This window comes from Puntigrus tetrazona, chromosome 13 (genome assembly GCF_018831695.1).
Source record: "Puntigrus tetrazona isolate hp1 chromosome 13, ASM1883169v1, whole genome shotgun sequence".
Classification (NCBI taxonomy): Eukaryota; Metazoa; Chordata; class Actinopteri; order Cypriniformes; family Cyprinidae; genus Puntigrus; species Puntigrus tetrazona.
This window is the reverse complement of record NC_056711.1, coordinates 1,137,945-1,162,119: the sequence shown is the minus strand read 5'-3', so window position 1 is coordinate 1,162,119 and position 24,175 is coordinate 1,137,945. Positions and strand designations below refer to the sequence as shown.

Here is a 24,175-nt window from a genome sequence, read left to right as displayed (position 1 = left end):
TACACACACACAGTGGTGGTCAAAATGATTAGAACACTATTATTTTCACCTGCTAAAAATATGATTTTAGTTCAGTTATTAGGAAATATCAGTTTTTAAACAACTTTGCCATTTATTTTAATAATCTCTTCATCATCCAGCCGGTCTGGAATGGAGAAACAGAACAAACTGAGACAAACGTTTCCAAGATGCTCCAGGATAAAATACATTAAAAATTTTTTTTTTTTTTTGCAAATTGGGTTGCATTCATCAGCAGAATGTGAAATGGTACACCACAAGGCACATGCCACAAAATCTTAAAAACTATCAAGACCAATCTATTCAAAAATAAGCATGAAGCAACCACTCACTCTAAGTAAAACACTTGACAAACCTTAAAGATAAACGGGAACCAAAGTATCTGATAAGCGAGCCAGGCAGAGCATCTTAAAAACTGGTTCCTCTATTGTAAAGTGCAAAAAGTGACTTACTGTAATATATTGACGCGAATCAAATTTACAAATAAACTGTATAATGTTTTGAGCACAACAAGCTTAAAGCCCACCGCAGTGTTAATCAAGAGAACATCTATAAAGTTCTGTGCAGTATGTGTGAAGTTTGTGGCTTGAGTGAGTCAGTTAGGGAGAGGGGGAGAGAGAAGAGGAAATGCAGTCTGCGTGCGTCTCTTGAAAAGTCCATTTGAGTAGAGTTGCAGAGCGGATCTCCAGCTTGACGAAAATGCCCAGCTACACAGTGACTGTCGCCACAGGCACTCAGTGGTTTGCTGGAACAGATGACTACATTTATATGACCCTGGTGGGATCTGAGAGGTGCAGTGAGAGAACCCTGCTGGATAAACCCCTCTATAATGACTTTGAGAGAGGAGCGGTAAGATACTAACAGTCTTTGCCTATGAACTATATGTGTATTCGACCTCTGAGCTACTTTTGGAACGTTCGAATAACTGCAAGCTATATTGTGCAAATAATTGTATTGCGTGAATAAATTGCCTTATTCTCGGTGGATTAAAACTGTAAACTTTTTTTCTCTGTTTTAATGCTTCGGCGTTTTTCTTTTATGGCCAATGACTAACTTGCAGGCTTACACTGTAAAAAAAAGATTTTTCAGCAATTTCAGAAAAAAGGTATTCTGTTACAAAACCAATTTTACTGTAATTTGTGAAATAGCGTTTTCCTGAGTGAAAATTATTTCACCATAATTTTTTTTCGGCGTGACGCACTTATATTTTACAATCTCTTTAATCATTTGAATCAAACCACAGTCCATGTTCAGTTTCTTCGATGTAGTCACCCAGTGTATCTCTAAAGAAGTCTAATCACTAAGTGTCAGACCAAAGATAAGAGGAAAACCGTCTACAGGAAGACAACTACGTGTCAATGCATTCAAGTCTAACATAACATGTAATTCAAGGTGGACTCGTATGACATCAGTGTGGGAGAGGACCTGGGTGAAATCGAGTTGGTGAAAATTGAAAAGAAAAAATACTGGATGCAAGATGACTGGTACTGCAAATACATTACGGTGAAAACACCTTATGGGGATTACATTGAGTTCCCCTGCTTTCGCTGGTTAGTTGACGACAAAGAGGTGATCCTCAGAGATGGAAGGGGTACGTTTAGAATGGCATGTATATTTCTTCCACTAATAAAGGCTTAACTTCACCTTGAAATAAGGATACAATGCTTGCTGTGTTTCAGCTCGATTGCCACAGCATGACAAGACCGGAGTGGCGAAACAGCACAGGCGCAAAGAACTAGAACAGAGACAGAAGGCATACAGGTTTGATGCAACTTTCAGAAAGAGGTTAACCATCGTAGCAAAAAAAGTACTTTCCTAATAAATGCATTTGGGGTCAGTCTATCATTTCATCATAACAGACCATACATTTTTTCCGTTTTCATAGTCAGTTACACTTTAATGATGCTTACTCTTTACCCTGGTTTTGGAAATAATGTGCGTTCAGGTTTCGCACCTTTGTATAAATCACAGGGTTGACTCGTTTGCCTTCAGTTGAGTTTATAGCCTAGTTCTGACTATACCGTCCAGTTTTCCTGAATACGATGTTCTGACTCTAACTGTAAAAGTAAATTGCTCTTATTGCGACAACTAATTTTTTTTTCTTTTTTGGCATCGTTTGAGGTTTTGATTCTCGCTCTGAAATAAAATACAACGCGTCGAAGTTCATGAAAATTTAATGAGGGAAGCGCTGTACAGTTTATGACTGGCTGTTTGTGGTTTTATAGCCCGTAAACCTGGCGTGAAAACGACACTACCCTTTTTTTTCAAAATGCGAGGTTACACAGAATTCACTCGCAAAAGAAAACCTCTGTCATCATTTACTCACCCTTGTGTCATTCCAAACATTTATGACTCTTGTTTTTCTGCAGACCGCAAAAAGTAAAACTTTTACGCATTTAGAATAGATAAGCCTATTTAGATATTTAATGTGCCATGAGGGTATATAAATGATGAAACAATTTTAATTTTTGGGTAAATTATCCCTTTGAAGGCATTATTTAAAAGACATTTACTCATGTTTAAGATAATCTGACAAGTCTTTAAAGGACAGTCATGAAAGTCAAAAAATTTTTATCATAATTTTTAATTATAATTTACATAAGCCTCATGTTATTCCAAACGTTTCTGAGCTTCCTGTCCGTAGAAGTCAGTGGGCGTCAACTGTTTGGATACTTAAATTTTTTGTGCTCAACAGAAGATAAAAACATAATTAGCATTTAGGGAATGCTAATTATGGTAACAGGAAACTGCATTTGACTACCTCATCCGACTAAATCTGAGTTCTTTGCCAATGATGCCACAGCGACCAAAAAAAATCATTTTTTATAAATACGTAACCTTTCATCTATTGCATAATAATGACACTATAGGATTTGGTGCTGATATAATAGAGAGAATTTGAAAACATCATTCTGTGCTTGATGTTGAAGGTGGAAGGAGTGGCACCCAGGCTTCCCTATGAGCATAGATGCCAAAGCCCACAGTGAGCTTCCACGAGACATTCAGTTTGACAGCGAGAAAGGAGTGGACTTTGTGCTCAACTACAGCAAAGCGTAAGATTCTTTTTGCTTGATGACTGTGCACTTTTCATTCTTGAATAACATGCTCTGTGGCGTGATATTTCCATAACGTGACTTTCTGTTTGTATTTGTCCACATTTGCATTTTTCCTTTTACAAACTGTTTGTTGTTTGCATGTATCGGTGAGGTCTGAATACAAACGTGCTTTGTCTTTGTGGCGTTGTGCATTTGCACAGACCTTAAAGCGCTGTGAAGGCCCTCGCTCGCGTAAGAGTGTGAGTGTTAAAAGGGGCAGATTCGGTAGATTGTGTTGGTGATATAAATAGTTTAGAGAAGTGTTGTTCTTCGTGGTTTAAGTGTTTACTACACGTCTCTGCAGGCACATGGACAATTGTAATAACAGCAACTCATTGTTGACGAATGAAGTCCAGGGTTTAATACAGAATGTTGGGGGGAAATAATACGTAGCTGTATTAAATGTGCACTTTTACTTATTTTTTATTGAAGATAATATAATATAAGATTAATAAACTGAATTAAAACATTAAATAATATATCTATATTAATGAAACTGCATTGAATTGGATTATGTTTGCCATTGCAGTCTACGAGCCATTTCAAAGAGATACATACAAAGGTGCACTTAAATCTTATTTGATGGGTACAAAAAAAAATTTAAGTTAAACTAATTGCCTTTAATAATTTTTGTAATATTTAATATATTTGCTAATATAATGCAATTAAAAACATTACATGTAGCACGTTGATTTTGATTCTTTTTAAGTGTATTATTTCTGTATTTCTGTAAGTACGCCAAAACTATCTATCTATCTATCTATCTATCTATCTATCTATCTATCTATCTATCTATATGTCTATCTATCTATCTATCTATCTATCTATCTATCTATCTATCTATCTATCTAAAAAAAAAATATATATTATTATTATTATAATGACTATGTTTTATTCCTCAGGATTGAAAATCTCTATGTAAACCAGTTCATGCACATGTTCCAGTCCTCATGGGGAGATTTTGCAGACTTTGAGCGCATATTCGTGAGAATTAAGAATACAATATCAGGTTTGAACAGCTAGCATATTTAATCTTTACAATGTCTTTATGAACATGCAAGCATTGCACGCAGTTATTTGTCTCACAGAGACACTCATCCGTTATAATAAATAAATGACCTGCTTTAAATATGCAGCATTCGCTTTACTCATATGTAAATGTACCCAGTGCATTTAGTTTAACCTTTTTACACTGCATTTTGTTCACACTTCTAAAGCACACAGCTGCTTCAATATATTTTGTGTGAATAATTATGAATGTGTGTAATTAATGTTAAAATGAGCGCTTGTGCCCTTTGCACAGAGTATGTGATGGAGCACTGGAAGGAAGACTTCATGTTTGGATACCAGTTCTTGAACGGTTGTAATCCAGTGATCATCAGGAAATGCACAGAACTTCCTGACAATTTTCCAGTAACGCATAAGATTGTTGAGGACAGTCTGGAGAGGGGTCTCACCCTGGAAGAAGAGCTCAAGGTATGCAACACACAAGCAATATTGCCATGTGCAGCTTGCAACGCATTTTCACGCGTGTGAATTTTGCAGGCAGTTTAGTACAAATATAGCATTTTGCCTTTCAGGAAGGAAACATCTTTATTGCTGATTATGAGCTAATGGATGGTGTTACTGCTAACGCCACAGACCCATGCACCCTCCAGTACTTGGCCGCACCCATCTGTCTGCTCTATAAGAACAGTCAGAACAAAATCATGCCAATCGCCATCCAGGTATCTGTAATAAGCACAAAACAAACAAGTCGTTCATTTAAGTAGTCCGTTTGACTTTGCTATTTTAAAAGCTTTCTGAAATGTGACAGTTTTTGTACAAGGAACAAAGGATGGAAGTTGTGCAAGGACTTTCTATGTACAGTTTATGTATGAATGTAAGGGAGCGAATGTGATTCGAGATGTAGGGAAGTCTTTTATACGAACCGTTACACAATCTGGGAACAATGGCATATATGCCTTTCTATAAAAACCGACTGAATGAGTTTTGAAAATGATCTCTGTCAATATAGCTGGGCCAGAAACCAGGAGAGGATAATCCAATCTTCCTCCCGAGTGATGATGAGTATGACTGGTTGCTGGCCAAGATCTGGGTAAGATCTTCAGACTTCCACATACACCAGACAGTCACGCATCTTCTCAAGACGCATCTGATATCTGAGGTCTATGGCATAGCCATGTTCAGACAGCTGCCCGCCGTTCACCCTGTTTTTAAGGTAATTTCCTTGTTCTCTGTGTAGAAATGATTCTACGATATCAGAGTAAATAATGTCCGTGTGTTATGCGTGGTTGATTATGCAGTCCTCTACTCTTTCAGTTGCTGTTACCTCACATCCGCTTCACCATTGCCATTAACACCAAGGCTCGTGAGCAGCTCATCTGTGAGTGTGGACTCTTTGACAAGGTCAGCTTTTCTCTTCCTCTAGCAGTTTACTTCCTCTGCATATTGTAATCGTTCTTTTTCTTCCTCTTTTTTATCTTCCACTCAAGACGTCTAAAAGCTAGGCCACTGAACCGTTTAGAAAACGTAGAGAACCGTTTAAAATGACTCACTTGTTTTAGTCCTGGATGATTCGCTCATAACTTGCATGGTGTACTTTCTGTTTCACAGGCTAATGGGACAGGAGGAGGTGGCCACGTAGAATTGGTCCAGAAGTCCATGAAGACCTTTACATACAAGTCCTTGTGTTTCCCAGAGGCCATAAAAGCGCGAGGCATGGACAGCCAGGAGGAACTGCCCTACTACTTCTACAGAGACGATGGCTGCAGCGTCTGGGAGGCAGTGACAAGGTGTGTGTAACAAAATGAAGCATGGATGGTCAATTTGCAGTTTTACCGTTTTTATGATTTGATATTGATTTCATCTCTTCGTAGTTTTGTGACAGATATAGTGGACATTTACTATGATAAAGACGAGACAGTCCAGGAGGACGAAGAGATCCAGGCGTTTGTGAAAGATGTTTGCAGCTTTGGAATGCAGGATTTTGACTACTGTGGTAAATATACGCCTTAAACAACCCCCCAAAATTGCATAACACGAGGGCGCACACGTTAGCATACCTCCTACTTGTTATTATGGGAAGAATATACTTAAATATGAACTGAATGTATTGCACACAGACACTTAATTGCATGTCAGTTAAATAAAAATGTATATTAAATGCAATTCGCTGATCTTTACAGAGCTTTTTGACCAAGACAAGCACTTATGGTTAGCTAAAATATAGTTTTCTATTAAAACTTGTATGTCATGTATGTAAATATATTTGGAGTTGCATGATAAACATGTGGTACATTCAAAATAGATTAAATTTGACATTGTACCATTGAATGACATTACAGTAAAAAATTATAATCAAATAGTCTACCTTTTAAAATGTACTTTAAACTTTTAATTTGACATTATTACAAAGTATATTAAGAAAGTATATTAAGTGTACCAAACAACGTATTAGTATAGGTATATTTAAGTGGCCTTTTATTTAAATAATGTGTTTTCTGTGAGTACCGTATTCTAAAAATATATTTTTAACATTTGAAGTACATGAACATTCAGTACAGTTAACATTCACATTTTCACAAGCTTGTGGTTGTTTTTACATAAAGGCTTTATAATAATAAACAATTTTGGGATTAAACCATTTGCACAAGGTGACAAAATTAATTGACGACATTAAATTTCTAGCTCATGTGGAATGAACCTCAAATCCCAGTTAGAAAATCCTCAAACACGGATCAGTATTAGGGCTGCCGGCATTTAATTTCAGGTGTGTTTTCATGTAAATGCGTAAATGTGTGACCTCTGAATCAACCCTACAGTGATGACACAATATCATTGTCTGCAGAGTTTCCCAAGAGCTTACAAACCAAGGAGCAGCTGGTGGAGTATCTAACTATCGTCATCTTCACTGCTTCTGCACAACATGCTGCAGTAAACTTTGGACAGGTAACACGTTGCAACATTTCTGGAATATTTTCTTATGAAGTAAAATGTACAGCAAACGTCCCAGGCTAATATCAGCGTCCCGACGCTTTACTCCAGTATGACTGGTGCTCGTGGATCCCAAATTCGCCCCCAACCATGCGAAAGCCTCCTCCCACAAAGAAGGGCGAGGTGGATTTGAAATACATAGTAGAGAGTCTGCCGGATCGAGGACGCTCCTGCTGGCATCTGGGAGCCGTGTGGGCCCTCAGTCAGTTTCAAGAAAATGAGGTCTGAAACAAGCGCATGCATGCATTAATAAAACCTGGGTGCGTGAGCTATGGCGGATACTGAGTTGTGTGATTTTTGCAGTTGTTCCTAGGTATGTATCCAGATGAACACTTCACGGAGAAACCTGTGAAGGAGGCCATGGTGAACTTCCGCAAGAAACTTGCAGAGGTGGCGAAAGTCGTCAAGAGCCGAAATGATGGAAAAAAGCTACCTTACTACTATCTTTCTCCAGACAGAATCCCTAACAGTGTGGCTGTCTGATGCACTAGTCGCATGGGACGTGCTGTCTTGTAGTGTTTTGTGTGTTAAAAATTGCAAAAAGTAACTATTTGATATAAACAAAGTTTGCCGCACTCTTAAAAATATATAGATTTTTTAATTGGCATCTGAACCTTTGACATCTACACATGCTCTCCATTGTACAAAAGATCCTTTATAGTGGATAAAGGTTTTTTGATTATTAAAATGAAACATCATTTATTTTGAGAATGTATCACTCAGACGTTAGGGAACCCCAAATTGTTCTTCACTTTGAAACCACCCCTGTGGAATTTCTTTTTTTTAAAGTGCATATGTAAGGAAGAGAAATATCATAATTGTGTATATTTTTTTGAGTAAGCAATATGCAATAACAAAATTGTAGCCAGAATTTTTATCCTAATGTAAGCGTTTTGCTTTTTGTTTTACATTTTGCTTTAACCATGTCAAACAAATTTTTGTATTTTTATATTTATTTTATGTTTTGTATTTTTTTTCCAGCAACTTCATTCAGCCTGGTTTTAAAACAGATTGTTACAATTTGCATTTTTAGATGGATTTACTTTTCAAGTCACAAATGTCTAATTCGTGTGATGATTAATATTAGATAAATCATGTGCAGTAAATTGAGAAACACATAAGCTTTGCATTGACTGGAGAATTTGTCTAAATAAAAGAGGCAGCTATTTACAACACAGTCATCTCACGTTATTCATGGTGGTTTCCTTTTTTATTTTTGATTATTTATTTAGATTTTTTTCCCCTAATCGTTTTTAAGGTAGCTTAAAGGTAGGCCTAAATAAATAGCCTACATAAATGTGCTTATCGTGTCCAATAGCGTCAGATCTCCAAAGAGAGGTCTCTTGAGGTTCCCTGAAAGTGCTTAATACCAAAAAGAGGGAGTTTAATGAGCTCTGACAGAAACAACCATGAAGGACGAAAAATAAATGAATGAATGCATAAATAAATAAATGTAGAAATACATACATAATTGAGTAACAGCTAGTTTACAAAATCTGCTCATTCGTGCAAAAACGAGATATTGGATGGGCCCTCACTAGAAGATTAAAAACATAACTAGTAGTCAAGCAACTAACAATCATCTTTAGCAATTTCCACCAGAGTTTCCTTGGAAAATAAAGGTTTTATTCATTCAAATGTACCCTTGTGTGGCCATTTTTGATTTACAGACTCCCGCACTGCCTCTTTTTTTTTCTTCTTCAAGAGTTTACATTCATTCATTCAGGGTAACGCATGTTTTTCCTTCGTCAGTGGTTGCCGTCAGGAAGTGCCGCTTTGAGATCAGTCTAAAAGCGGCCCGCTCGCGAGCAGCGCCGCCGCCCCGCGCTAGCAGCTGTTCTCAGATCAGAGCGGCTCTGCTCAGTCAGGTGACTGGGATCAGCTGATTCTCTGCGGACGGAACATGGCCGACCTCTCAAAATACTGAGCTGACGATGGGGCGAGTGACAGCGATACGCTGCTGCTGACTGCTCTCACCGCTGGATTCGTGAGGTTTTAAGGTGAAGGGAAACACTACCGGGGATATTTTATCACGGTACATATATGAGGTAAATCGATGCGCCGAGTGACATTAGCAGAGATTCAGACTGTAAGTTGCTAGCACAGCGGCTAGCCTCGCATGACAGCAGGTTGAGCAATCACATGCAATTGCAAAAAAACTGTACAATTTCGGATGATAACGGATCAAACGTGCCTTCGGGTTGATGTAAATTACTTATATGTTTAAGGATTTGAGGAAGGATCAGCTAGGTTATCGCCTCTGAATATGAGGGTGTTTCATTGGCACGTAGTTTCAACGTTTTAAAGAAGTTTCCTCAGCAAATGATAATACGTAGTTTTGTTTACACTTTATATAATGCATAGCAGTAGCAGATAAAAACATACAAATGTCTGGCTCTAAAAAATTCGCCATTCACTTTTGATCAGGTACAGATTAGCTCATGATTAGGAAGAGTACGTACTATAGAAATAATGTACTTTTTTTAAGAATACATTTATATTGAACCTAATTATATCGAACCTAATTATGTTTTCAGATAAGTAATTGTCTGTTATTTACTAGAGTAAATGTATTTAATTTGTAATTTATACTAAAATTCAATGGATTAGAGGTTTTAGTCACTTAAGTATGACTTAAATGCATTTTTATATGTAATTTCAGATTTAAATATGCAATTTATATGTAATTTGTCTTTGAAATGTGGTTAAAGTATACTGGCGAATGTACTGACAGGCATTTATGGTAAACTTTAATAAACATTAATGTCAATTAGTTTCTGTTTTTTGAACGTTTATGTCATGGATATGTCTGTGTGTGTGTATATGTATATGTATGTGTATATGTATGTATATATATGTGTATGTATGTGTGTGTGTGTGTGTGTATACATATATATGTATACACACACACACACACACATATTTTTATATATATATATATATATATATATATATATATATATATATATATATATATATATATATATATATATATAAGCAGTTCCATCTTGTAATGGTGAAGCTGAAATTTAGTACTTTTAAAATATATTAACTTAATACATAATAAAACTTTACATGTGTTTAGTATGTCAGTCAACATTAAAATAAGCATACTTCCTTAAAACATGTTAGAAAAAGATTATTAGTGACTGAAATGTGCAACTTTCAATTTGGCACTATTACAAAGGGTATTTTAAAAAAAGTTGTACGGAGTGTGTTAAGTACTTAAACAGCCTTGATAGTCTGTCTTTAAGTACAATCACGTACGTAGCCTTTATTTTATTAAAATTATATGATGTGATTTTTAAAAATATATACTTGTACGCAATCAATAACAATTAAGCATATTTCTGATTCCCATGCTAATTTAACTGAGATAGAATCGTATCAGTATAATCTTGAGTTGGTTTTCCTTCAGTATTGTAACACTTACAGTCTTCAACAGATTAAACCAGCATGTCTAGTTTTATGGAGAATGGCCCCAGTAATCATAATGGGGATGCTGAGCAAGTATGGGAGAGAGCCTGGACACTGGAAGAGATGCAGAAATCCAGCACAAACTGGTCACTGGCAGCAGATTCAGGGGTACAGAGTGGCATCCGTTCATAATCATACTCTACAGTATGTAGAGTTATACAGACTAAATGTTTATTTTCATCTCTGTAGTTGTTTCTTTTCCTGCAAGACTTCTCTCAGAGGATGCTGTCCAAGACGCATGAGATTGAGAAACAGTTGGACGGTCTCATCCAGGACACTAAAGCCACAGACAGCCGCCTACACACAGTGTTTAACGACTTCCTCATGCTGTCTAACACACAGTTCATTGAGAACGTATGTATTTTTTTCATCATCTTCGCTAAATGAGAATTCGCTTTGCGTGTGGATGCAAAGTAGTTCAAGTTTTGAACCGAAACGACATATCACACTTGTCCTGTGGTAATATAGGGGAAAGTTTGTCAGCTTTTCGTATTTAAACACTTCCTGTTCAAAGTGGCCTAACTGTGAATTCTTTGAGCGTTTTTCTCACATTTTGGGAAATTGTGATATTTAAGAAACCGCAAGTAAAAATAAGCGAGCGTAAACTCCAACACAAGCTGTTAATTGTGCTCTTTTGATTCATTAGAGGGTTTACGATGAAGAGGTGGAAGACCCTGCACCAAAGACAGAAACTCTGGAGAAACAGCCCGAACAGGTAGTTTCTGGGGTCGTGTCTGATATTTCATATAGTGCATTATTATGAAAGTTTGTCTAATAATGGTTTCAAACGTTTCTATCATACTGTATGTGAAGGAGAAGACGAGGGAGCAGAAAGAAGCAGAACTAATACCCAAAGTCCAAGAGGCCGTCAACTATGGTCTGAAGGTCCTGGAATCTGCTTTCGAACAGCTGGACATCAAGGCAGGAAACTCTGACTCTGAGGATGAGGAGACTCTGGAAAAAGTAGAGCCCATTTTGGAAGCAAAGGTAAATGCTTTCCTACAGCCCTTGAGCACTTAATTATCAGACAGACATTTATTATGTATAGAATTAGTGGCTTTGGGCTGGTAAAGCTCACGCTGAATGAGAGAACTGAACTATGTCAATGAGTTCTTCTTCACTGCTTCACTGCCTAAATGTGTTTTTATTGGTAGGACCTGTACGTGGACAGACCTTTGCCGTACTTGATCGGTTCCCAAGCATTTATGGATCAGGATGATGTTGGCTTGGGCGATCTATCCAGTGATGGTGAGATTCATAATCTTTATGGTTTTTTTTTTTTTATCGTTTTGTTGTAGGTTGCTCGTAACTCGTGTGTGTTTTATAGAAATGTCTATTGGAAGTGGCAGAGACAGCGTCATTGAGAGTGATGTTGAAGAAGGTGATGAGGTGAGAGATAATGATACACACATTTATATGGATTCTTGTAAAAAAAAAAAAAAAAAAATGAATGTATAATCCTCCGTTTGGTTTCTATTCTACAAGCAGTCAGATGAATACTCTGACCAGGATGAGGAGGTCCATGGCAACTTTAAGAAAGTAAGAGTTAACAAAAAATCCCATTGTACTGCTCTGGTCGTTTATATGCACATGAATTGACACGATACAAGGAAGTGATGCATAAAGTAAAGGATATAAATATTTAACCAGGTGCTTTTGTAGCGGTGTAGATGGTATTAGCATAATAATTAACATTTAACAATTTAACAAACATTTAATTCTTAAAAATATTTAGATCATGGAAATAAAGTATATATATAAAGTATATATATATATATATATATATATATATATATATATATATATATATATATATATATATATATATATATATATATATAAAACTGTAAAAAAAAAAACTTTAATAAATAGTAAGTACATATTTTCAGTACAAGTACAAATACAAAATGCACAAATAACTTTTTATGGGGATTTTTCCATCTATAGATTTTTTAAAATAATTTTTTTCTGAAAAGTAAGGGTGCACACTATTGCTATTTAGCAGTCAGGTTTCTGTATGCACAAAGGCACAGATCCCTAAACAAGGCCATGCCTGCAGATTAAACTGTTTTTGTAGAGGGATTTGAACAAATTTGAGCTAGCACCTCATGACTACAGCACGTCATATACGAGAAGCTGCAAAGACAAGTGGAATGCAAAAAGCGTTTGTTATTGTTTTTTTTTTTTTAAATAATTTTTTTATGTAAATGTAAGTAGCAATATATTGCATCACCGAAAATGAATGAGGTCATGTACGTATATTTTGCGACAAGACGATTTATTGATTATTGCGACAGGCCTAGCCACATTTAAAATTAAGATGGTTGTATAACAAAAACAGCTTAATCTTTTAAAAGGTTTTCAGGTGCATTCATAAAGAATTTTATTTATTTATAAAGCGTACAAGCGTGAACATACATCACTGACCAGGAACATTTCTAATTAGCACATTATAGATATAGATGTCAAATGTTTACATATATTTTTGTTTTATTAAAAGTGTCATTTTTTTTTTACATTTATTTTAGAAATGTAATTGGTAATGTAATGAATTACACATTTGATAAAGCCTTATTTAGACGCATATAATATATACATTTTTACATTTTACAAAATATTTGTTTTGCATTGAGTGCACCATATATAGATGTAATTCTGAAACGTTCACTCGTTCAACCCACAGAAGCCATCTGTTGCTAGTTACGATGATGCTGATGAAGATGAAGATTCAGACATATTTGGAGGGTCTGATAAGGATGAAGATGAACTCAAAAAGGTTGATAGCTTTGCATTTTTTAACACCTCTGACATGCTTAGCCTATTAGTATTATAATATTTAATCCTACTAAAATGTGCAAGCTAGAACTTAACATTAGATATCCCGCAACTATGTCTTTCAGGACACTGGTCTGCCATCCTTTGCTGATGAACTAGCGGCCAGAATCAAGGGAGAGACTCCGAATAAGCCTGAAGCAGATCGCACATGTACGGTCACGAACTACTTACAAGTTTGATTGTTTTACTTCTTTAACACGTTTTCATCTTTCCATTCAGTTGATTTTCTGTCTTGAGTTTACCTGTGTGCATGAACTTGTTTGTTCTCAAGCATTGTCATCCGGCCCATCCATCACCCAGAAGAAGAGTAAAACAAAGAAAGAGTCAAAACCTCAGGGTACGAGCGACCGTGAGTTCACTTCATTCAGCATGTGCTTATCACATCACGCTGCCAAATGCACGCTAGCGTTCGAAGGTTTGGGGTCTGTATGTTCTTTTTTCAGCATTCTTAAAAGAAGCACAAGCACTTGATTTATTCAAATTTATTTGAACGTTCATTTTAGTATAATATTTTCTTTTTTCTTGTCATAGCAAAGCGTTAATGCGCAAATTGAATGTATTAAAATATCACATTTGGAAATAAATGATTAATACTGACTCCAAACTTTTGTATGGTAGTGAATGTACATACAAGGATCAGCAGTTAATTTATTTCAGAAAGGGTAGGAAATCGTAAGATGTACTGTAGTTAGTATAATAATTACCATATATTTTTGTATATGTAATTACAGTGGAGGATGATCAGGACGAGATGTTCAAACCACCAAAAATGGAAGATGAGGAATATTCTCCGTTCGGTGGAAAGGGTGGGCTTTTTAGTGGAGGCAAAGGCCTGTTCGATGATGACGACGAGGTTAGTGAATGATAATAATGTAGTATTGTCCAAAAAGCATACAAGTACTACTAGAAAAAGACATGCTAGTAATCTTTGAAAGTCAGCTCGTATGATTTGTTCCTCAGGGAGATCTGTTTTCTGATGCGCCCAAAACCGAGCCGATGGAAAAGGAAAAGACAGGTAAGACTTCGTTAATGTCACTCTTCTCAGATCTAATTCTGTCACCCATTTAACGTCAGTCATACTTGATCATTAATATCATATTATGTGTGTGTGTGTGTGTGTGTGTATATATGTATATATGAAGTATTCTAATTTGCTGAGATGGTGAATTGGTGGGTTTTTGTTAAATGTGAGCCAAAATCATCACAATTAAAGGAACCAAAGACTTAAACTCGTTCAGTCTGTGGGAACTGAATGTTTCACAGTTTGAGTTAAATTACTGAAATAAATGAACTTTTCCACGACATTCTAATTTATTGAGATGCACCTGTGTGGGTGTGTGTGTGTGTATGTATATATATATATATATATTTTTTTTTTTAGATATATTTATATAATAAATATATATACACATCACACACATATGTAAACAAAAACTTATTTTGGATGTGATTAATCACAATTAATTGTTTGTTAGTAATAATTATTTAATTTATTTTTATTTATGTATTTTATAAATAGCCATATAGAAAAGAAAAAAAATTGTGCCAGAATTCTTTTTCTTCTTCTTCTTTCTTTCTATTATAATGACATATTGGCCATACATTATCATTTTCGTACTTACACTTTGTACATTCTGAAACCCACCATGTGTTGAAATATAAAACTCATTTACATAATTGCCATCTTATCTTTTTTATTGCTTTTGTAGGGCCCCCTAAAACTAAGAAAATACCCACTGGCGCTGTCTCCATCTTTCCTGGTAAGCATTAACTGCATCCAATTTGCATACTCGCACGCTATTTTACATAAAAGTTATCTGTAGTAACTAATGAGTAGAACATTTTCATACCCCTTACCCACAGAAAACAAACTTTTTGGCTCGCCAAATGATTCGGGCTCACTGGAGAGCAAAGGCAGTAAGAGTCCAGCGAGGCCCAAAGTGCAGGCAGCTCCAAAGCCTGCCCCGGTGGGAGGAGGGCTGTTTGATGACGACGACGACGATGACGATGACTTCTTTAGTGGAAAGACGCCCAACAAATCCACCGCTGGTACATATCTGACATTTGCCCTGAGCTATGACTGTTTTTTTGGGGGAAAACTTAAATGCGTACGTTTGTGATCAGGACAAGAGAAGCAAATGCCAAAGAAGGCTGTAGACCTGTTTGGAGAAGCTGATGAGGAGGAGGAGGAGGACGATGATGAGGATGATGATGAAGACAGAGCAATGTTCAGTGGGAAAGCCAGTGCAGCTCTTCCTCAGCAAGACAAAAGAGCCGAGGGGGAAGAGGAGACGCGTCCTCCAGAGAAAAAGGTTTGCTTTTTTAAACCATCTTTATTTATTATGACGATTGCTGTTGGTTGTGTACTAAATCAGTTTGCTCGCAGCCTCCAGTTGGCGCCGTTTCAATGTTTGGGCCCGGCACTAAAAATATACTGGAGGGTCTGAAGAAACGCCGTCCGTCCACCAGTGAAGAATCTGCCAAGTCTGAAGAGGTAGAAAACTCTCTGTTGTATTAATGCCTGCTGTGTTAATTGTCATTTATTATTTTTGCTTTGGTTCTGCAGAGTGGACCTCCAGCTGAAGCAGTCAAATCTTCACCTGTGCTGGGAGCGTCTGAGAAAACGCACAACAAGAGTCTGTTCTCAGACGATGAAGACTCACAAGTACGTCACTTTTCTATATTCACGATACAGAGAGCCTGTTCTCAGTTTATTAGAGTGTTTAAATTAGTGCTGCGCCATTTATTTAATGTCAAGGTATTTTTGCAGTGACACGAAATGAAGCGACACTGAACATTACAGGGATTACATTTTAACTTCGTATAGTATATTAATAAATCTCCTGAAGATTGAGAGGACTAGTTTTGTAGCCGCTTCTTGCCTCGTGAATTATAAGTATTATTGTTTCGAAATTTTAGAGGCAAAAAAGGTTTTACCAAAAATGTTGTCACGACTTACTCCCCTTCATGTTGTTCCAAACCTATATGAGTTACATTTTTATGTTGAACGTAAAAAAAGATATTTTGAAGAATGCTGGTAAACAAATAATTGATGGTACCTGTTGACTTCCAAAGTATTTCTTTCTCTACTGTGGAAGTCAATGAGGACCACAACTGTTTGGTTTTTATTTTTGGGAGAGCTATTTATTTAAAATGTATATGTTGACAATATTCTAAATATTTGTTTTAGTTACATCACTCAGCTTTAATTACAAGCTGACTCCTAGTGCTTGCCTTTGATGTATTTGCTGTATGGATCTTTCTTGTTTTAAAGCTGTTCGCGAGCGAGACTGCGAGCAAATCAAAGCCTACAACTCAGAGCAAACCAAGTAAAGCTCCGCTCTCAATATTTGATGATGAAGAAGAAGAGGTGATGTTCAGCAAGCTTCATTTAAAAAGATAATTATCTAGATCTATTTTTATTTTATTCTATTCAGTGGTTTTCAACAAGGTTTTTTTTTTTCAGGACCTTTTTTCATCAACACCAAAGTCCAAGTCCGTTCAGGTCAAAAAAACATCTCTACAACCCAAGAAACCTGTATCCAGTTCACTCTTCAGTGATGATGAGGTATTTTTGTGTTTAATGCCTCTGTAACACTCAACCAGTTCTCAATGTTAACTAGTTGCTTATTAACACGCCCATCATTAACACATTGGCTGTTTATTAGTACTCATAACGTGCATAACCTGCACGACCATGTTCTATATCCCTGATTCTAGCCAATACCTAAACTTAATAACTACCTTACTAACTATTAGCGAGCGGCAAAAGTCATAGTTAATGGTTTCCTAATAGCCAGAAGTGGACATTAAAATAAAGTGTGACAAAATAGTCATTTTAATTAGATAGCATTTTTATTCGTTCACTGGATGGCGCACGCTGATATCACATGACCTGGCACATTTGCTTGACTGTATATCAGGATCAGTGGATGAGCTCCAAGCCTAGCAAAGGAAGCCCGGAAGTGAAGCCCAGCGGAATGAAGGCGAGTGTTAGCGCCCCCTCCAGGCTACCCAGTGTCAAAGCACCACAAAAAGACGGCCTGTTTGAGGAGGACGATGATGATTTGTTTGCAGCCACAAATGAGTCAAGGTTTGTGGGTCTGTGATCAGTTAATGTACTAAAGTAGTGACAGAAACAATAAATTGTTATGCTGTAAAGTTTTTTTTGTCTGTCCTAGCAGTAAGAAGTCATCTCAGAGAGTATCTCTTCTGTTTGAGGATGAAGGTGATGATGATGATGATGATGATGAGGACAAAGAACCTCTTTTTGGCTTCAAAACACCTGCAAATAAAGCTCCTTCTGAAGTGAAGGTGAGGGTGGCTGGAGTGTCCATTTGAATGTGCTTTTTGGGCTAATTTACAGAATTTTGATCGTTTTAAGATTTTTTATGTTTTTGAAAGAAGGCTTATTGCTAACCAAATGTTGCATTACACAGGAATATTGAGAAATATTACTACATTATTATATTATTATTATTATTAAAAAAAAAAAAAATTTTTTGTCATAATTTCTTCAGTTTGTAGTGTCACATGATCTTTCAGAAATTATTCTAATATGATAATCTGCTGCTCAAGAAACATTTCTGATTATTATCAATGTTACAAATAGTTGTTCTGCTTATTATTTTGGTAGAAATTGTGAAGAATTGGTATACAAATCTTGTAACATTAATGTCTTCACTAGCACTTTTAATGTTTTATTTTATTTGTGTTTTTGTGTTTCTTTAAAAAAAATCTAGCTGGCCCAAACTTTTGAGTGGTAGTTTTATGTTTCCAGAAAATTATTTTACATACTTTTTTTGCATAGCGCCTAGGTGTCAGACTCATTTCCTGGAACCCTGCAGAGCTGAGATACACACCTGATCCAACTAAAAAAGTCCTTCGGGCCTAATTGAAAACCGCATAGCACGTGTGTTGGAGCAGGGTTGGAACTAAACTCTGCACAGGGCTCTCCAGAGTTTGACACCCCTGATCTATATCATTAATCTTGGTCACTTTATATTTACTTTATGTTTTTGTTAGTAGCTAAAAAAATTGCTTTGTGTTTCAGGTTTCTGCTGCGCCCTCCATGTTTGAATCCACGGAGGACGGGACTGCGCCTAATGTAGCAAAGGACAAGACGGCAGAGGAGAAGAAGCCTGTGGAGAAGAAGCCAGTGGAATCCATCCCACCCTCTGAAGAGGTTAAGAAGAAGCCAGTAGGAGCAGTAAGCCTTTTTGGTGGGATTGATGTATTGACAGACAAGCAAGATATAAGTAAAGTGAGTAAAATTTGTACAGGATAATAAAAAATAATCATTTATTATGCTTAAAATGATGGTTTACACCTAAATATACGCTTACAAGAAAGGGATAGAGAACTGGGGGATTGTCTGTTTCACAGAAGCAGACTAAAAATCAAAAGGAGATTGCTGATGGTGATGAGCTGCAAAAGGAGGGCCCTCCACCCATGGAGAGTAAGGGGACCAAGAGCAAGAAAACGGCACTGAGTCTTTTTGATGATGATGACGATGACGACGGTGATGACGATGAAGATCTGTACACCGATGAAATAATTCCTGTCCTCAAAACATCCAAATCAGCAGAAAAGAATGCACTAAAGGTTAGTCGTTTCAGAGTCTCAGTGTTGGGAGGTATGAGTTTAAGTAGATTTTTAATGTTATTTATTGATTTTTCTTGTGATCTCAGGATCACGGGCCCCGAATGAAGAGCACAGGTGTGTTCCAAGACGAGGAACTACTTTTCAGTCACACGCAACAGAGGGACAACGACCCTGATGTGGACCTTTTTGCCACATCTCCTAAACCACCTGTGAGTCTATGCTATGATGAACGGTTTTGTCATTTTGTCTACACAGCTTTTAGACTTTTCCACTTCATGGTGACGCTGTGGTTACTTACTGATGGAGGTATTTTCATTTTACAGGTGCCGTCTCAGAGCTCTGTAAAACCAGCTGTACCCACACTGTTCGGGGATGACGACGACGACGACCTCTTCAGTTCAGCAAAGCCTAAAGCTCCTCCGGTACTGTTTGTTTCCCAACTTGTATCCACCTTTTTCCTCAACGCAGAAGTAAGCCTAAGTAAAGTGAGACTTAGGTTTGTTAGACTATGGGTGAATAAGGAGATTAAAAACGTGCATTGAACGGTAAAACAAACCAGTGTGTTCATAATTAGGATAATACATTTAAATAACATGATAGGACCAATTTTCAATATCAAGCAGCAAAACAAACTCTTTCGAAAAAAAAAAAGTAGCTAGACCCACAGAATTTACTAATAGCTACGCTCATTTTTACGTCCGGAAAAAGGTGGATAGGTTTTTGTGTGTTTTTTTGTTTTTATACTTCATAAAGTTAAATACTTGTACTACATTATCTACATACAGAAAGTACCCGAGAAGCCCAGCAAGCCTAAAATAAAGGAAATGGACAAATCAACACTGACCTCAACCAAGGTATACTCAGAAATAAATCTGATTTGTTGCTTTAATTCATCTTTATACAACAGAACATTTTACATGAAAAAAGAGATTAAAATATTTTATTTTTTTACCACATATAAAACAGTATTTGTGACATTTCCAAAACCGGTTAAAATGGTTATTGGTTTTTATTTTTTGACTTGTATGTAATTAATATTATTTAATTGCACAGGAGCCTACAAGCCCTCTAAAATCTAAAACAACCTCCTCAAGGATTGGAGAACTTCAAGTAACCTTTTTTTTTTTTTTTTATTATCTCTGTGCTTCCATTTCTCTCAAAGTTTTTTTCTACATTTCTTACTTTGTCCTCCTGGCATAATTTTTCTCAGAGGTCGAAGAAAAGCTACAGTCTTGCTTTTCACTGACCTTTATATATTCTTGTCTGTTAACACTTTCACTTTTTCTGGTGTACTGTAATAACGTTGTTTCCCTCTATGCCCATGCTGTAAACCATTACTGCACCAATAAGAACCCACTTGATGCAGAGCTCTGTATTTATATGAACCGCATTACAAGCAGTTATGACATCGACATAAAATCTGCATACTGAATTATTTCTTCCTTGCTTTTATTTAAACGGGCATCCTGACTTACTGGCACAGACCTAAAACCTAGATTTTACCTTATTCACTATTCTGTTGCTGCCTTGCACGCATAACCACGTCCTGCAGGAAAAGCAAATCTAGTGTACTTCTAAAATAGTACAAACCAGTCTCTCTTAACCTGGCGTGTGAGCAATAGGCACTGGGTGTATTGATTTTAGGTTTTGTCACAGATTTAAAGACCTGTCTGTTTCTTTCAGGCTAGCTTAGCTGTCAACCCTGCCAGCCTTCTGCCAGGCGCAGTGCCACGGATTCCAGGAGCTGTCAGCGTAATCCCTGGCCTGGCACCCGCTTCCTTCCCTGCAGCTGCCAAGCCGCTGCCAGCTACAGATACCATCCCTGATCATCAGCCCTCCAGCGAGGGAGGGGTGAGCTTCGACTCGCCCGCTCAGGTCAGCACGCTACAGAACGCTAACAAGGTAGGTCAGACTGCAGTATGCATGTTTTATAGGTGTCACCAAATATTGGTTGTGTGCCATTGCTGTGAAAAGGGTGTGATGTCGTGCTAATTTAACATCCTGTTATTTTCGGTTGGAATTTTAGGCCACACTTCTTTTTTTTTTTTTTCAATAAACTCTTAATATGCTGCGTATTAATAGTTAGTAAGGTAGTTTTTAAGTTTAGGTATTGGGTAGGATTAGGGGTGTGATATATTGCCATGTGCTTTATAAGTACTAATTGCTAATAAGCAACTAGTTAGTAGTGAGATCTGGTCCCTATACTAAAGTTTTACCGAAGACTTTAACCATAATACAGTCGTGCTGCATGATGGCTTAACTGGTAATAAAAATTATGGTAACACATTATTTTATGTTTATACCTATTAGTTGCTTAATGATGTGCATGCTAGCATTTATTAGTGCTAATTAAGCACATATTAATGCATTATTTTACATGACCTTATTCTACATCCCTTCTCCTACACAATACTTAGACTTAACAACTGCCATACTAACTATTAAAAAGCAGCAAAAAAGTGTATTATTTTGGTCAAAATTATATTCGTAATTACTGTTGTGAAAGTCACTCTCTACATTATGAAATTGGTAAAGCCTTTTCTCTAAAGCTTGTAAATTATTTTATATTAATTATATTACATTAAAACATACAAAAATGACTGTATTGTGACAGAGGAAACTGTATTGTTGTATAAGTGCATCCATTCTATTGGTTCATATTTTTTTTACTGAATTTGTATTTTGAAGAAAAATTGATTTTGGATATGTAAAGCTTTTACTTTTTACAGTTTTTACTACATTTTAGTCCATTTTCTCAGCTAATGCTTAATGACGTTGGTGTCTCTTTTAGTGTCATCTTGTCATAGTCATAGAAAAAGTGAATATTTTTCTTTATAGTTTTCGTTAACGAAATTCACACTGGTAGAATGTCCAGTCACTGGCTTTTTTATGATGCAGGGTCGGGCTAAAGGCGCAGGGCGACGGCGACCACAGACAAGAACAGCTAGACATCTTGCAGCGCAGCAGTCGGAGCAGGCTGTTGGAGAAAGCAGCTCTGTACAAGCTGATGAGCCAGTTATGGCCGCTTCTCTTCCTACCTTTAACCCAGTTTCAGTGCGACCTTCAGCGCTCACTTTACCCGTTAGCACCCCTGCTCCTGCCAAGAGCCCCGACGAAGCAGTCAGGCCGAAGAGATTTCTCGATTCTGGAGATGATCTGTTTGATTCAGATGATCTCTTTGGCACAAAGCCCGTTTCCTCCTCAAAACACAAAGCAAAGACCCCCGAGGAAGGCCATAAGAAAGCCTCCAAGACAGAAACCGTCATAGCTTCAAAGAAAGACCAGGCCTCTTCTATTTTTGACAGCCACGAGGATGATCTTTTTGCTACAGTCAAACAGAAGCCTGTCCAGAAAGGCAAACAAATTTCCTTCCTAGAAGATGATGATGATGATGATGATATTTTTGGAGCAGGAAAGAGTAAAAGTGCAGATAGTAAAAACTTCAAAGCAGAAGCCAGCTCTGCAAAACCGGACTTTTTCCAGGTGAATATCACACAGGTTTGGTATTACAGATCAATGGGGTAGTAAGAAATGGTACTGACTGATTTTTTTGTTTTCCTGTTGACCGTAAAATGTTTGCAGGATGAACCGAAAGATCCTCCCAAGGCCCAGAAGAAGCCCAAGGAAGTGTTGTTGGATGCAAGTTTGTTTGATGATGATGTTGATATTTTTGCTGACTTGACTGGCACCACAAAGCCAAAGGAGAAGAAAGCAAAGAAGAAATTGGAGACAAAATCTATATTCGACGATGACATGGGTTAGTTATCACTGCAAAACACTCTGCACTGTGATTCTTACCATGGGCCTGATGTATAAAACTGTAAATTTCATCCCGATTGATGTAGGGTTTGTTAGGATGGGACAGTATTCGGCTGAGATGGAGCTATTTAAAACTGAAACAATTAAAATACTGAGAAATTACCTTTAAAGTTGTCCAAATTAAGTCCATAGCAATGCATATTACTAATCAAAAAATAGGTTTTGATATATTCACAGTAGGAAATTTACAAAGGGATCTTTACCTAATACCCTTATGATTTTTGACATAAAAGAAAAATCTATAATTTTGACCTATTGCTAAAAATGGACTGCTTTTGTGCTCCATGGTCACACGTATGGTATTTTTCATAATGTTGGGAAGACCATAGTGTGCAGTGTGTTAATATGAAATTATTTTTATAATAAATCCCAAGTTCCAAACATGCATGAGGTCCCAGGTAGTTTTAATTATTTTATGAACATCGGTTTAGAAGGTACATGTGCTCAACAATAAAGACGCATTAACAAACGCTCACTGGTATGTGCTTTTTGCTCTCATGCCACAGATGATATTTTCTCGACTGCGACTACGAAACCAACGGTGAAGCCCTCCTCTAAGTCTAAGAAGAGCCAGCCCACCCAGGATCCAGTGTCAGCTGTGGAAACAGGCAGCAATATTTTCGATGATCCCTTGAATGCGTTTGGAGGAAACTGAGTGTCCGACATAACAGCATTTTGTTTAACTCTGTAGCGATATTCATGGCCTAAATGAAGGTAGATGTAATCTAACACTGTTAATAATTTAAACTCTAGTAGTTAACTTTTGCAAAAAGAAATAGTCAGGAAAAAAGAAGATTGTAAATCTATTTACCTCTAATGCCATCTGTGAAGTGATTTGATTGGTAAAAGATGTAGCGGTCATCAAATGGCATTGACATTTGCAACGGTTTTGTGTCTTTTATTAGCACTTTAAACATGACAATTGTCTGGTAAGGTGTAAAAAAAAAAAAGAAAAGAAAAAAAGAGTTGATTAAGACTGGAGACATTCCTCTGATATTGTCAACCGTAATGTTTCATTTTTCAGTGTGGTGCCATAACTCTAAGCCTATGCGCCAACATAAGTGCTTTTGTTGTTGATGTTTTTATAACTCGAGCTGAAGTTTTCTTGTGTTGCATGTGAAATGATTTTTGGAAACTGAAGAAAATATATTTTATGAAACGAACTGAATCTGAGTCCGCGTGCTTGATTTCAAAACTGGTGGAGGACCAAACCATTGCTAATCATTCAATGTAGAACATTTCAAAGCTTTAACGCTTTCAGTGTTTATGCACTGAAAATGCAACTAGATATAGTCCTAAATTGTTGTTTGACGCTGCCAGGGTGACCGGGG

At 36.9% G+C, this 24,175-nt stretch overlaps 2 protein-coding genes across 17 annotated transcripts; both read left to right on the top strand.

Moving 5' to 3' along the window:
- Window positions 1-628: 628 nt before the first annotated feature.
- Window positions 629-8,286, top strand: alox5a (arachidonate 5-lipoxygenase a). Of its 2 annotated transcripts, XM_043256257.1 has the most exons (14): window positions 631-867; window positions 1,411-1,609; window positions 1,698-1,779; window positions 2,949-3,071; window positions 4,016-4,122; window positions 4,417-4,589; window positions 4,694-4,840; window positions 5,131-5,334; window positions 5,436-5,522; window positions 5,730-5,908; window positions 5,993-6,114; window positions 6,964-7,064; window positions 7,161-7,331; window positions 7,413-8,286. In XM_043256257.1, exons 1-14 carry the CDS (start codon window positions 718-720, stop codon window positions 7,590-7,592), a joined length of 2,025 nt encoding a protein of 674 aa, XP_043112192.1. In that variant the 5' UTR covers window positions 631-717; the 3' UTR covers window positions 7,593-8,286. The 2 variants fall into 2 exon arrangements, with proteins under 2 accessions (XP_043112193.1, XP_043112192.1); XM_043256258.1 differs by lacking the exon at window positions 4,694-4,840 and having other exon boundaries at window positions 629-867.
- A 670-nt stretch (window positions 8,287-8,956) lies between these two features.
- Window positions 8,957-24,012, top strand: washc2c (WASH complex subunit 2C). Of its 15 annotated transcripts, none has more exons than XM_043255385.1 (32): window positions 8,957-9,109; window positions 10,555-10,694; window positions 10,776-10,940; window positions 11,233-11,301; window positions 11,400-11,573; window positions 11,741-11,834; window positions 11,914-11,975; window positions 12,072-12,125; window positions 13,270-13,362; window positions 13,487-13,571; window positions 13,693-13,770; window positions 14,153-14,274; window positions 14,382-14,436; window positions 15,131-15,181; window positions 15,285-15,470; window positions 15,546-15,733; window positions 15,808-15,915; window positions 15,988-16,086; window positions 16,696-16,791; window positions 16,888-16,989; window positions 17,345-17,514; window positions 17,603-17,735; window positions 18,475-18,684; window positions 18,807-19,025; window positions 19,112-19,234; window positions 19,349-19,447; window positions 19,811-19,879; window positions 20,079-20,135; window positions 20,709-20,927; window positions 21,924-22,508; window positions 22,590-22,782; window positions 23,351-24,012. In XM_043255385.1, exons 2-32 carry the CDS (start codon window positions 10,566-10,568, stop codon window positions 23,497-23,499), a joined length of 4,236 nt encoding a protein of 1,411 aa, XP_043111320.1. In that variant the 5' UTR covers window positions 8,957-9,109; window positions 10,555-10,565; the 3' UTR covers window positions 23,500-24,012. The 15 variants fall into 15 exon arrangements, with proteins under 15 accessions (XP_043111320.1, XP_043111325.1, XP_043111322.1 ...); XM_043255390.1 differs by having other exon boundaries at window positions 8,989-9,157; window positions 12,075-12,125; window positions 13,273-13,362; XM_043255387.1 differs by having other exon boundaries at window positions 8,989-9,157; window positions 12,075-12,125.
- The last annotated feature ends 163 nt before the right edge of the window (window positions 24,013-24,175 follow it).

What these genes read in the sequence shown, in the direction of transcription:
- alox5a (XM_043256257.1), top strand. Translation starts at nt 718, where the DNA reads ATGCCCAGCTACACAGTGACTGTCGCCACAGGCACTCAGTGGTTTGCT. An exon ending in AATTAAGAATACAATATCAG is followed by an intron (nt 4,123 to 4,416) that starts GTTTGAACAGCT and finishes CCCTTTGCACAG; the next exon opens with AGTATGTGATGGAGCACTGG. An exon ending in CCGTTCACCCTGTTTTTAAG is followed by an intron (nt 5,335 to 5,435) that starts GTAATTTCCTTG and finishes CTACTCTTTCAG; the next exon opens with TTGCTGTTACCTCACATCCG.
- washc2c (XM_043255385.1), top strand. Translation starts at nt 10,566, where the DNA reads ATGTCTAGTTTTATGGAGAATGGCCCCAGTAATCATAATGGGGATGCT. An exon ending in GCCTGAAGCAGATCGCACAT is followed by an intron (nt 13,572 to 13,692) that starts GTACGGTCACGA and finishes TTTGTTCTCAAG; the next exon opens with CATTGTCATCCGGCCCATCC. An exon ending in AAGCTCCTTCTGAAGTGAAG is followed by an intron (nt 17,736 to 18,474) that starts GTGAGGGTGGCT and finishes TTTGTGTTTCAG; the next exon opens with GTTTCTGCTGCGCCCTCCAT.